We start from the raw sequence: 13,930 nt of genomic DNA, 5'->3' as shown, positions 1-13,930 counted from the left end.
GGATTTCTGCCCATTGGTTTCCTTTGCTCACACTGCCCTCTGTGGAGGTGAATTCCAGAGACTCACTTTTTGGGAACCACTTGTTGGATTTTCATTTTGTTTCTCAATGACTAATTACTTAACTCATATTCTTTTCTTGATATTTAAATATGTGCATGCACGTATGTGTGTGTGTATACATCTATGGTATCATCGTATCCCCTCTTGATCTTTAATTTGTTATTCTAAAGAGGACCATTCTTTCTTTTCTTTCCTTGAAGGATATTCTCTTTTCCTTAACTACATTAGAAATCCCACTGTGCATCTATTTCACACTCCCCCTTTTTCTTACCCTACCTATGGTGTTAACAAAATGCGCACTGGTGCTGATTCTTCCATAAGATAACACTTTTCCTTTATATTGCAGCAATTGACAGTTTGCAGTCACCTCATTGTCAAAAGCTGACCCACAGCTTGTTTCTTATCTTTTGCCTACCACTGATAAGTACCCCCGACCTCACAGAATTTTATTCCTTAGAGGTTGGTGTTTTTAAATTTCTTTTTATTTTAATTAGTTCAATACTATTCTTACTACCCTGCTCACATAGAGCAGGATACTGATAGAATACTATTCTCACTCCCTCTAGCTCACATTTTTAGTTAGGGAGATAAATCTCTCCTCTGTAATGCCAATATTTCCAGACTTTGTGTCACAGCATATGTAAGGAATCCATTTAAAGTAGGATTGTTCTCTTCAAATTAAGATTCCTGTAAGTACTGAGATGTCCTGAGAAATACTCATTACTCTCTACTGACTGTAATGATGATGTTGATTAGTTTAGGCACAGACATCTGAATTTGCTAATGTCCACATGTTTGCTGTGGGATCCATGTTGCCTTTTTTTTTTTTTTTTTTAAGAAATTATATGACATGAATTGTGTTCCTACTTCTTTTCCCTGGATATTGTTAATCCCTGCAATAACAGAATCTTCCCAAGACCAAATTTGAGGACCACTAGATACATCTCATCTCCACAGTGATCACTTCTCTTTCTATATTACTTGACACAGCCTCCCTGTAAGACTGCTCTTTAATGATTTTACAGCCTCTCTATTTATCCCCATCAAAATAAATATTACATGATAAAATCTTCACCACAGTTTCGAGCAAAATTTCTACCTGCTCCACTTTGTATCATTGTTCACTAGCAGATATTTAGGGAAGAGCAAAAGAGCAGGTTTAGAGTGATTTCACCCATGTACTCCCCTTCTGGTGTCAGTACTGCATCGCTAGTCTGGGGGCTTCCTGGCTGGAAGCTGCTCTCAAATAATCTTGTTAGTAAGACATTCCATGGCAGGGAACTCTTTAGGAAGGAATATTTGTCTGTTATACCCTCAAGTTCACAAATCATGGAAACAGATTTAACTCTGTCCTTCCCTGTTGATCCCCATCATAGCTCTCTGTACTTTGTGGCTTCTTTCCAGCCTGAAGATGCTTTGGCTATTTGGCATTCTCCACTGGAAGTATGTCTATATCTATCACCACACTGCTACCACTCTCTCTGCTGTCTGTAGTTCTGTAAAGAATTTTCAGTGGGACATCCTATCAAATACTTTATGTAAATCCATACAGCCTGGGTGTAATGCATTACTCTTACCCAAGAAGGTATTCATCTTGTTAAAAGTTCTACCTTTGATAAAAGCCCACCTTTGATAAAAGCCTAGCTTTGACAAAACCAGTTTGTTGCCCTGTACTGAGTACTTCCCCAAAACCTGTCCTAATGTTGTTGGGTCAAGTGGCCTGTATAATTTTTTCCAGTCTTCTTCTTTGAATACAGAAATATGCAGACTTAATAAGGATTCTTGCTACTAAAGCTGCATTTTCATGTTACAATTATTTCAACATTCTCAGATGAAAATTATCCAGGTCCCCTGAGTTCAGTTTCTCCATCACTGGAAATTGTATCTTCAATATAGAGTGCTACCTCCTCTATTTCTTTAACCTACTCTTTCCTTCCTAAACAATTTGTAACCAGAAATTTTTACATTCCAGTCATGTGAATAAAACCACCAGGTTTCAGTAATGACAATTATATTACATTTCTCATAATCCAATAATAATTCCCAATTCCTCTTGCTTTTTAATTATAAATTCACAAGGTGTTTCCCTCTCCCTGGACAGCTGCCTACAGTGAGTCACGTATGCTTATTATCACATCATGGGGGAGAGAAGGGTGAAGCAGTACTGCTATGGATCTGTGAAAATGTATGGCAAGTTCTTGTCTTTTTATGTTAGAGATTTATTCATGACTGCAGGATACACCTCTCTAGTTCTCTGGATCTTGCAAATGTGCATTTATTGTCCTTATTTGTGGCCCATGTTGATACCTCCTTACATATTGTGTAAGTTCCACTCTACCATTTACTCCTTAAAGAGTGCTAATGAATATGTGGTAGTACAGAGAATGCAAAATGTTACAGACACCTTGTGCTTAAAATTTAATTCCAAGAATAAAACCAAGACTATGTATACTCATTCCTTATCTCCTTGGCTTCTGTGGAGCATGGCAAGCAACATGGAAGGGATCATTTTTTATTTGATGGGACAGTACTCTTAAAGGGCACCTAGACAGCTGTACTTATGCTGCTTTTCCCTCTGAAATGTGGATGTTATTACTGAGATTGCCTACTTATTAGCCACTTAAACAACATCTGAGTTATGTTTTATTTCTATTAAAATCAAATAAATTCTCTAATGAGCAAAAATGTTATTGCTTCCGAGTTCTCAATAAGATAAGGTATGCCACCTTGGCTACTTCATGTGTTATTTATTTTATGTTATTTACATTCTTGAGTCAGAATATCTACCAGTTAGTTTACCACTGAATCTTTTCTATCCCTGCTGCTATTAGTACATCACTAGTCTGTGAAGTGTCCAGTACTGACACAAGCACAGACCCAGACAGCAGGTGTGAAATAAGATATGTACTAAAGGTCATACTCGAAAAGAAATAAAACAATAGGAAGCTCAGCTCTGAGTCGCCTGGCCATAGTAAGGAATTCATAACCTGGAACACAGCACCAAGCACTCTGTGGAGTGTCTAAGTGCAGAATGGGACTCGTGACAAGCATGAGCTATACAGCTGATAGGGTATGCTTTAGCTTGATCCCCTTCTGGAAATCAGAGGTATTGCTCTTACGTACATCTACCTGCCTGGGATCCAAAGCATTGAACCCACTCTTGAAAGGGAGAACCTCTATTCCCTTTTTACTAGACTGGGATTCAGCATACTTTTGAGTCAGAAATTGTGCTGAATAGTTATAGGACGCACACACAAATGGAATATATATGCTTGAGTCCCTTTTTTTCCCAGAATTCACAATTTTATTTTTCATGTGCAAAACGTTTTTCAGATACTTCAGCAGTCCTAAGCACACTGGATAAAAAAAAAAAAAAAAAAAACAACAAAAAAAAAAACAAACAAACACTTTAGGTTCACAAAATATTTCAGAAAAAATCACAACATTCCATCTCTGTTAGAGATGTTAGTGAAACCTAGAAACCTGCAGCATGATGAAAGCATGCTTTGCTAGTCTGTGTACGGACAGTGTATGGCATGGTTTTGCACCTCTACACCTGTAATCTTAACAGACTTTTCAGATAAGCAGTGAGAAGGGAAGACACTCAAAATTTTTTTTGTTTTGTTTGTTTTTTTGTTTGTTTGTTTTGACAATATCACAACAACACAGAGCATTACTGGAATTGCAGGTGGGATTCATGTTGCTTTGTTTCAAACATCTGCAGCAAGGAATCAGGGATATGTGAGGAACTATAGGAATGGCACTGATCATAGTCTGTGCCCATGTGTACTGCTGACAGAGCTGAGAAGATAGATTGGTTGCTGAAAGGACTGGGCCTAGGTGAAGGTTGTTGCTGACATCAGGTGGGGCTAAAAGAAGAATGTTCAGCAAACTATATTCATGGGAATGTCATGGGTCGATCCTTCAGAACAGTGCTTTGTGTATGGAATATGTGGTATTGATACCCAGAGTGAAGGATCTCCAAGACACAGAATAACAGTGTTAGCAGTGTGGTAAATTTACAACACCTGTTAGGAACAGCACTTGGCTAAATACAACGTGTTGGTGATGGTACATTCTGTATGTGGATTGAGTGAGAATCTTGGACGTATTACTGCGAACTGAACAAAGGGTGTTCTGAAGATGCTGACACTTCATGGAGTCAGTAACTTATAGCAACGGAGGACTAAGGAGCAATGGAGGACTAATGAGAGTACCAAGGCTAAATTTCTTACGCAGTCATTTTCAGTACGCTATTGGTAAAACTTTAAGAAAAGTGTTATTGAAAGTATGAAGTGCATTTAAGCTAGTGATTTTGACTGATTTAATACACTGCTGTCTGTGTGCTAAGTGATATTTTCTTGACATTCTCTTGGCATCCTTAGGGTGTTTATTAACAACATGGTGACTATATGACTTGTTATACTTACAGAATTGTAGTCTGTAAGCATGTTGTGGGCAGTGTGACCCGCCTACGGAACTGATTACACACAGGTGTACAGAGCAGAGGAGTTGTATGTATAAGCAATGACCGAGTGCTGTTGGACTGGGGCGGGCTGGTGGCCTTACTGCCCTAGAGCTTAGATGAAATGACTGCCAATTAGGCTGCAAAAGGCCATGACAATGTACTAGAGTACATAGTCAGGTACTAGAAACCTGAAAGTCTGGACTAAGACTGGTTGTTTTATGTGGACATTCTGCGGACCAAATTTAAATCTGTGTCTATTACACTGTTCCTGTCCTTACCAGAAAACAAACAAACAAACAAACAAACAAAACCCCACTATTATAAATCCTGAACAAGGCAGTTGTCTGTCTAAGCCAATATATCCCTATATCTGACTGGGTTCTAAAGTTTAGTCATTCTTGGTCTGCTAATTGAAATGTTCTTTTTCAGCAAGTTAGTGTTTTAAATAAGAGGAAACACACATGTGGCTGCTGTAGTGGTGTGCTGGAGAGGAGAAACAACCTTCTTTCTCCTGGTTTCACCATAACTTTCTAAAGCTGGCTTTCAGCTACCTCCTAAAATCACTCACCACAGCACAGCTTTGTGTACTCAGTACAGAATAGAGCACTGTATTTCTCTTCACACAAAGATAATTCAGTTTTCTGAATGGGCTAGAGTCACAGAATTACAAGTTATCCTGAACATAAAGCTTGGCTTGGAAAGCTTGCAATGTCTGCCAGAAACTTAGGCATGTTTGATTGTGCCAATCCCAGCTACGATGCTCAAAAGGTTGGAGGGTCTTAAGCTGCTCACTTAGTCTGCTATGGCCTGAGAATATTTCCAAAAGTAATCTTTTTTCTAATGTCAAGGGTGTTACTTTGAAATGGCCTATGCGCTTCTCACAGTTTGCCCCACTTCATAGTACACACTTAGTGTTTTACCAGATCCCATAAACTTCCCATTATCACGGAGGTTTGTGTCTCTTAGGAGACACATAGGATGATTAGCTGTTCTTCTCTCCAAATAGTGGTGAACGACCAACCTCCTGATCCACTCCTTAGACAATGGCAGCAAAGCTCTTCCAAACCAGAACTTGGATGCTAGCTCTACCAGACAGCTCTGGGAGCAGGGTCTGCCTTCCACCCATCCTCCAGTGGCTCATTTGTTGGTGAATTCCAGGGTACAGAAAGAGATTTCTTTCTAATGATTTTACTGATTAGCTGAAGAGATGTCTTCTCTTGTGGTTCTCAGTAAGTAAACAGTTGAGCAGGGAACAGGAATAAGCTTTCTTGTGCCCAGTTCTGTCCTTTAACTACCTTTTCGCTACTCTACTTCAATATATATATATTATATATAATCCAGCCACCAGGAAGGATTTGTGAGTACTCATTTACTTATGGATACTAGAAATGAGGATGTCTAGGCTACAGCCTGATAAAAACAGTGAGCTTTGTGCTTTCACTGTCATTCAGACCACTGCCCTTTGGGTTATTTAGGGGACAACTGCAATTAGATGGGATAAATGTCAGGATCTCCATAACAACTAAGAGCCGCTGCCTTTTGTGCGCTCCATGGAGCCGCTCTCAGAAGAGAAGCACTGGCCAGTCTCTGGCTGCAGTGCCCAATGAGGGGGAACACATATTGCTTATCAGAGGTTCATCCGGCTTTAGAGCACAGACCCCACATCAGCCAGCAGGTAAACAATCAAATCTTTGCTCTCACTGGAAACAGGCTGTGTTTAAAAAAAAAAAAATGTTAAATTTCTGCCTCTGTCTGCAGGGCAAATCTGCATTAAGATACAGCATAGAACAGCTTGTCTATTATGCCAAGCCAAACACAAAGCAACACAAGCTGGAAGGAAGTTGTTTTACACTTACCAGAAGCATTGATATTTTCCTCACAGGAGTACCAGATCCCAGTGTGAAAATACCTGAAAAGGAAGCGGTCATCTCCTGTCTCCCAGCTGTAATGAACCACATTCTGGTTTGTCTCATTGGCAGTCTCATTCCCACTGTAGTTGAGGCAGTTTGTCTTCTTCTCCTTCCCACAGCTCGGCTTGGGGACCCTCTGCGTGCCCTCACACCAGTGGGTTGTGATAAAAGCTGTTGTGGAGAAGAGGAGAGCCATCAGATTCAGACTCACTGCTAGCAGGGCTCTGCATCTTCGATTTGTCTTCATGGTAAATCCGCCCTCCCTCCCCCTCCTGCTGAGAGAAGTCAAAGGTTTTTGTTTTATTTGGGGGGCGGGGTGGTGTTTCAAAGCCTCTCACGATTTAGAATCCAGTTTTCCAGGCACCAAAACTCTCAGCTTCCTCCAATCTGTTGTTATAGCTGTGAAGGAAACACTGCAGCCAGACTCCCATTCTTCTCTTCACTTGAAATCCTGCCTTTGTACGTTAAAGGAGCAGCTGCAGGCGCGGGAGTGCGGCCGTCCTCTGATAGTCGGTGTTCTTCAGCACGCTGACAGGATCAGAGAGGGTCTGTCTCACGAAGAGCACCAAGAGCAAGTCAACATCTGCTCGGGGACCACACATGATCCCCAGGGGCTCTGCAGCTTCCTCTGCTGGGAGACACCTGCAGGCTGCAGGACTCGCTGTACTCTGCTTGTAGTATGATGAGGCAGGAAAAACTCGTCAGAAGCCAGTCAGCAGGGACGGCTGCTGAGCTGCCGCGCTCCTCGGCAGACCTCGGGGACAACTGCATCGTGCTGACAGCCGAGCTAGACTAGGGGGAGCGTCACGTCTTAATTCCGAAAAGAATCATCATCTGTAGCTGAGAAATGCCTCGTCTACATACCAGAGGGTAGGGATTTGACCAGAGGAGGAGGGATGGAGCAGCACTTCAGCTTTTCTTCTCTGGGCTAATGAGCAGCAAACTGAAGAGCTGATTCTGCTGTGAGTATCCTTGTGTAATTCTCTGTCTTCAGGGGTTTGCTCTGGAAGTCAGCAAAGCCTCAGAGTTCAGGTTTGAATGTCTGTAGTGAGCAGAACTTGTGTCCTTCACGATAGCAGGTGGAGCCCCTTTCACAGGCTATCATCTCCACACAGAGCGCTCACAGTTGTTCGCAGTGGGTCCGCAGGACATTTCTGGTCTGTGCAGACAGCAAGAACTAATTTGAGCGAACCCAGGCCTTACTTGCCAGATGGTGGGGAGCACTGTGTCATATCCCCTTTCCAAAGAGAAGTATGCTGTCCTGTCCTGTTGGCTGCCTGACTCTCAGAGTTGACGACCTCAATCCCCATTTGCTCAGAGCTACCGGGTGAATGCTGGGTGCTGTGAGGAGACCAGGGCGCCCAATGATGGTGGTGGTGCCATCTGCACACAGGCCTGTTGTGGACACAAGGTACAGCCCTTGTATCCAAGTGCTGAGGTTGGCCACATTGGTCCCATAATGGCTCTGCAGCCCTTGCTGATGAGTGTAATTTTATGCAGGGAGGAAACTGCATGTACCTGCTAGGCCTTGGACTGAGTGACACTTCCTTCCAGCCTTGTTTAGACACCCTGCCAGGCCCATGGGGATGTTTGCAGACTCTCAGAGCAGTCGTAGCGGATGGACTAAAGCAAGCCCTGGAAATAGCTGTGCAGCCACACAGGCTCACACCAAGAGAGGTGCCAATACTCTCGTCGCACCGTGTACTCTCAGTCACACACTGGCTCAACATGCAAAGCTTGTCCTGTGCCTTAATGCCCTCAGAATGGAATATGGTGGTAGCTGCTGCAGCTCCTTGAAGAAAGCCAGGAAGGACCAGGTTAAATTTCTCCTTTCACACTTTTTCTTTTAAAAGTAAGCTAGGAAGTTCTTAGAAAATGCAGCTCTGTGAGAACAGTTATGAGGACAAATTTGCAAGCTTAATGGAATAGCTTGGCAGAGCAGGGGTGGGCCTTCATTTTGCCCTCTCTTGCCTGTACACAATGTCATCTACTACTACCTCAACACCAGATTTTTTCCAGTGGCCTGTGCTAGAGGAGTGCTCCTGTGTGCAGTCCTCCTTCTGCAGTAGGAATTGCACCATACAACTCCATGTTCCAGTCCTTTCAGCATTTCATCTTGCAGCCAGATGATCAACATTACTTAGCTGGTTTTAATGGCGTGCAAGAGATACAGATGATAGCTATTTAGATGACCACAGGATTATTATTTCAATTACTTTTATATTGAAGGGCATTTCATTTAGAATTGCATATAGATGTTTCCATGTTCAAAGGCTCATCTACCTGCTGAGAGAAATAAACAGTGCACTTTAAACTTTGACAGCATGTCTTCACAAGATAGCTAGTGCTCTTCAGGATTATCTTTCAAGTGGTTGCCAGCACCTAACTCATCACACTTTTCCAAATGTGAATACAGGTTGTTTTTACAAGTCTTTTCTCACCAATCCCCTCTGTTTACTGCTCTGTCACTTGTGTTTTCTGGTCCTGGCATCAACTTTTGGACAGTCTTTGGTGCCCATCCCCCAGGGAGATGAGCATCCAATTTTTTGTCTGTGATAATTTTGTTTTAAATACTTTTGAGATTTTGTTTTTACTCCTAATCCTAACAGAGATTTCTATTTCTGTTCTTTGTTACTTTCTTTATTCTTGTTCTTTGGGCAGACAGGTCTCTCAGGAACAAACATAGTGTCAGTACGGAAAAAGACAAAATAAAGCAGAGATTTATTTCCTTTTTTTTTTCTTTTTTTTCCTTTTTTTTTCTTTTTTTTAAATGATTTGTGATACAGAGCTTTTAAAATCTTAAGCATTTAAAGATATTTAGCACAAAGTAAAGTCAAAGTCAGAGAATCTTTTAACATATTTTTTTTTCTTTTTCCTAACAAAAGTCAGAAGTCAGCTTTCTACTAATTATTAGACCAGACTGTATGTATGTGTTGGGATTACATTTTTTTTTTAAAGAAACTAGTCTCTGCTATACTCATGCTATAAAGCTCCAAAGATTTCTCTTTATATAATCTCTGTTTATCAGATTTGGTGTGTATAAAAATGGAAAGGGTAATGGAAATGTTACAGAAAGCAGTTCAGATGCCTGGATTAACTTGTATTTGTGTGGTATTATCTTTCATAGTAAAGCAGAAGGGTTTGAACACTACAGAGAAGTAGTTTTCGTATTGTAGCTACAAGAACTTTAAAAATATTTTTGCAGCAATAGCTCTTCTCTGATTTTGTGAGAAAAACTACCTTCCTGAGTTACAACTATCCCCCTTTTCATTTACTATTTCTTATGAAATCAGTGCAAATTGTTATTATTCAGTATTTACTTGAGCATAAAAAGAATTTCCCAGAGGATTTAAAATAATGATAGTATTTGCAAAGGAACTCTTTCAATCAGGCTGCTTTTCACTAGTAGGAAACAGAAGCAGCATTCAGTAAAATGAGAGGACTTGGGTTCCCTAGTGATGATGGGGGGTTTGTTGTGCTTAGTTCGTTTATTTACTTTATACCAGTAGTGTCAACTGCATGGGATAATATGCTGTTTTTAAATCAACAGTTTAAAAAAAAAATGTAGTTTTTCTTCATATTGTCATTTCTTACAGGTCTGTCCTTCTGGGCTTTCTCTTTTATTGGTAATGTCTTTTTCAGCAGCCACTGGACTGGGTTCCCAGTTCTTCTTTCCACCTTGGAATGGACCCCTCTTAGTAGTTCATCTTCTCTCCTCTGGTTCAGAATCTCCTTTTCTAGTCTGTATTTTCTTTCTTTAGCCTATTTATCAGCATAACTCATCCTTTCCTTGTTCTCTTACTGTGGCTGAAATGAATTGTTGGTCCTCTCCAGTATTCTTCCCTTGTCCACACTTTGTCCAGCAAAATGGCAATTTTTTCTTCACCTTAGTCAATCAACAGGATTGACATATATATATATATATAAATTAAATATATATATATAAATATAGATTTGGAGAAGAATGTTGGGATGGAAGTACTCTACATTCTTCCCCCAGATCACTACTATGTATGTCATCAACTATGCATATTTTCTCATTCTTCCATTTCATATTTAGGCTACCTTTTGCTCCTTTTGCCTCATTTTTGTCTTTTTGTTTGGTACCCACCTGACCCAAAGTAGTCTTTGTTCAGCAATGATGCGCTTAGCTCTCAAAGCCTATAGGCTGAGCTATATAATTCTGTTGATGATTCTTAGATGACGCTAAGAGAAAATACTGCCTTTTTTTTTTTTTTTACACAAATTTAGCAGTCAATAAATGGAAGTTCCACAATGGTATACTTGAAGGTGGGTTGAATATTGATACCATGTGAAATCTTGCTCTTCAGTTTGACTTTTTACTTTACTAAGGATGAATCTCATGTACATGGAGGTATTGAGTTGAGCACAACAAGGTTGCTAAAGCAATTTTTCCTGTTCCTAAGCTGACCAGGTAAAAAAAAATCATTTCTGATAGTATGTAGCAAAGACCTTAGCAGTCCTGACAGAAAGGTCTCATAAAAAGCATACATCAGAATCAATGGTTTGTTTTACTGTTTTCCAGCTACAATTTCCTTGATCCAGTGTCATTGATCAGAGACAAGACATTCCTAAGTGTCAGTTTCAGAGTAGCTTGTTTTGATATTTTAAACAGTTTTCGGTGTTGCTCATTCTTTCTTAGACACCAGGTCTGTGCCACTCAAAGACTAGATCTATAGGCACCCTTTCTTCTGAAAAAAATGGTGTCTCATGTGAGAAGAGGACCATCATCATGTGGGATATTTTGACAGTATTCTCTCCAGAGATATCTTTGAGGTCAGAGATAAGACAATACTTCCCATCCTCTTTCTTTGGTGGATGATGTGTTCACTCAGAAGGCGTGATTGTATGGTGCTATGGATTGCAAAATGTTATTTTTGCTGAGGAACTCTTGCAGAGTATGAGGCCTAGCTTAGGAGCAATCTCTTTCCTTCATGCCCCTCCATCCTTCACTGGCCAAACAATTCTCATCTTGATCATCCGGTAGTGACCCATAATGCCACTGTAACCCAGCTTCTGTGTCCAGGTAATTTTTACTCCAAATGACTCATTAGATTAGTGATTTTTATAAAGATGCTTCTCCTGTGGGAAGCTTATTGTCTTTCCACCTGAAAAGAGTACATATGATGTCTTGCGTGTCTGTGCTGTTCCCTGCATTTGACTGCTCAAAGGTGGTAGCACATCCTGCTTGCCCTTTCATAATGTGCCTCTGCTTGTGACTCAGGTTTTGAATAGGTTGGTTATGCACAAAGAAAACAGCACACATAAAGACGCAGCAATGCATATTAGGCTGTATTTGGTGAAAACAGGACACATTTATCAGCATCTGTCCACAGATCAGGGTATCTAGGTGCCATATAGGAGCATGCTGGAGAGTAAGAGGGCTGTGGCTTCTGTATTCCCTGTATAAAAGGGCCTGCTTTCAGATTACTGAACAGTTTGGCAGAAAACAGGCTGTGAAAACTCAGGCTGTGTTTTTGTGGGTGGTGCAAGTGGATTTTCAACACAGCAATGCCAGTGCAGCCGTAGTGATTCTCTCTTACAAGTGCTTTTGTTATAGCACTGAGTAGAGTTGAAAGTTGATCCCAACAGTTGCCTCCCAGAAAGGGATTGGATGTGGTTGCACTTGGCAGTTCAAGCTGCTGACCAGGGTTAACTCCTCCAGAACAAATCAGTGCAAAGATGCACACCTGCTCTATATCACGCCAAGTAGTTTTATATCCCTCCCTTTCTTGTGTTGTGCCTTTTGTTAAATTGCTTTGCTCTATACAGTTATTTTCATATCATGTTTAATGGGTAAATAGGAAACTTTTCCCCATTCACGGAAGGAATATTTCTAATATAAAGGATGCTTGCTACCCAGATAAAACTTTCATTCTTTAATTTGCTGCAAGGGATCTTGGTATCCATTTCTGACCCTGAATTAGAAATTTTTCTGTCAGTGAATTACAATTGTGAATTTCTTCACAAGCAAGATGCTGACTGTTGGGTTGGTGTAAGGTGAAAGTTTAATTAATATTTGTTACTTTTTCCAATGCTAACTTTGCTCAGACATGTTTAAATTATTACAAGAAGTTACATATTCATTTAAGCAGAACTCTAGAAGCAAAATTTATGTTCTGTATTGCTAAAATTAAAGAAGCAAAGCCTTACTGTCAGATTGTAAGTTTTTCAATATTCATAGACTCCTTGGCCTGGCAAAATGGTTGCCCCAAAACAAAAGTACCTACAATAAATATAGCAGTGCTGAGAAATGTCAAACACGCTCTTTTATAACCCAGACATCTGGCTTCCACATTCATAGAAAGTTTATATCCCACTATGCCTTTGGCGGTGCCTAAAACACTAATTACAGATGAATTCATTTGTATCTCTTCCATTTTTTTTGGCAACATTGCTAGGGTTACACTCACCCTACAATAGTTCTGCAAAGTCTTTTGAAATCGTATAGACCTTATGAGCATTGCATCCCAGCCCTTATAGCTGAACAACCAAATCTGAGCTGGATTTAATGAAAATTTGACTTCTTCCTCAAAACAAATAGCTTGGCTCAGGCTCTGAAAATAACATTTTAACTCTTGACAGGTATCATCTTGCCCTTCCATTTTCTCATTTGAATATATTTTTCCTTTTATTATCAATATATTTGTATGGACAGAATCTAGGCAGTTTAAATGACTGTAGTTTTCAGTTTCTGCCTGGCAGAGGAGTAAACCATGTACATTTGGTGATGTTTGTGTGAAAAATAATGTTGCTTATTCATTCATATGTCCATGTATTTTATTGTCATAAATAGGATTCATCCATATGCCCATGCATTGTAAGAGATAGAATATGATTTGGCAGTCTGATTTTAGCTCTGAAAGGGGTGGCCAGGCAAATGTGTTTGAAAAAGTTCTGTATCCTGGTTTTCATGTTTCTGTATATTCTCTCTGCAGAAATTGTGCTTTATTGGGAAAATAGACTTTACCAGAGAGGAATAGGAGAGGCTACTTATATTGGCTATACAAGGACGGCTTTTTGCTGGGGCCAGTATGTCTGGCAGAGATGACATCAACAAACCAGAACCAGTTCTTTGTATTATTTTGGTGGTTTCATTTTTTTATTTTTACTGAAGAGAAAATAAATTTCAGCATCACAAATGCACTTTCCAATAAGGAGAAGGTCACTAATAAGGGGAAAAAAAAAAAAAAAAAAAGGACTGTCAAGCATTCAGCTTTGAGTGACCCAGACCAGTAGAGGATCTGCATTTGTATACAAAAACATTCCCAAATTCCATTCAAGACTAGAAGTAGCAGAAAGAAAAAGCTTGTCGACAGGAGGGGCTGGGGGGCTGGCTATTTAAGTTTTCATAAAGAAGCACTCTAGCATCCCTATTTTAATGCTGGTGATGTTAAAGACTGTAATTTAAAACAAGATTGTTGTTGGGACATACATAATTTTCTAAGGGAAAACATTTAAAAATACGGTT

At 40.1% G+C, this 13,930-nt stretch overlaps 1 protein-coding gene across 3 annotated transcripts in view; it reads right to left on the bottom strand.

Moving 5' to 3' along the window:
- The window catches only part of GSG1L (GSG1 like), a 66,275-nt gene extending 58,025 nt beyond the window's left edge, over positions 1-8,250 (bottom strand). For all 3 annotated transcript variants that reach the window (XM_083800752.1, XM_083800754.1, XM_083800753.1), the window contains exon 1: positions 6,385-8,250. In XM_083800752.1, the coding sequence (XP_083656878.1) occupies positions 6,385-6,685 (301 nt within the window). In that variant the 5' untranslated portion in view covers positions 6,686-8,250. The remainder of the gene's footprint in view (positions 1-6,384) is intronic.
- Between the last annotated feature and the right edge of the window lie 5,680 nt (positions 8,251-13,930).

The sequence above is a fragment of the Anser anser genome (assembly GCF_964211835.1).
Source record: "Anser anser genome assembly, chromosome: 15".
Lineage (NCBI taxonomy): Eukaryota > Metazoa > Chordata > Aves > Anseriformes > Anatidae > Anser > Anser anser.
The sequence above is the reverse complement of the archived record's forward strand: the minus strand, read 5'-3'. Positions and strand labels throughout refer to the sequence as shown.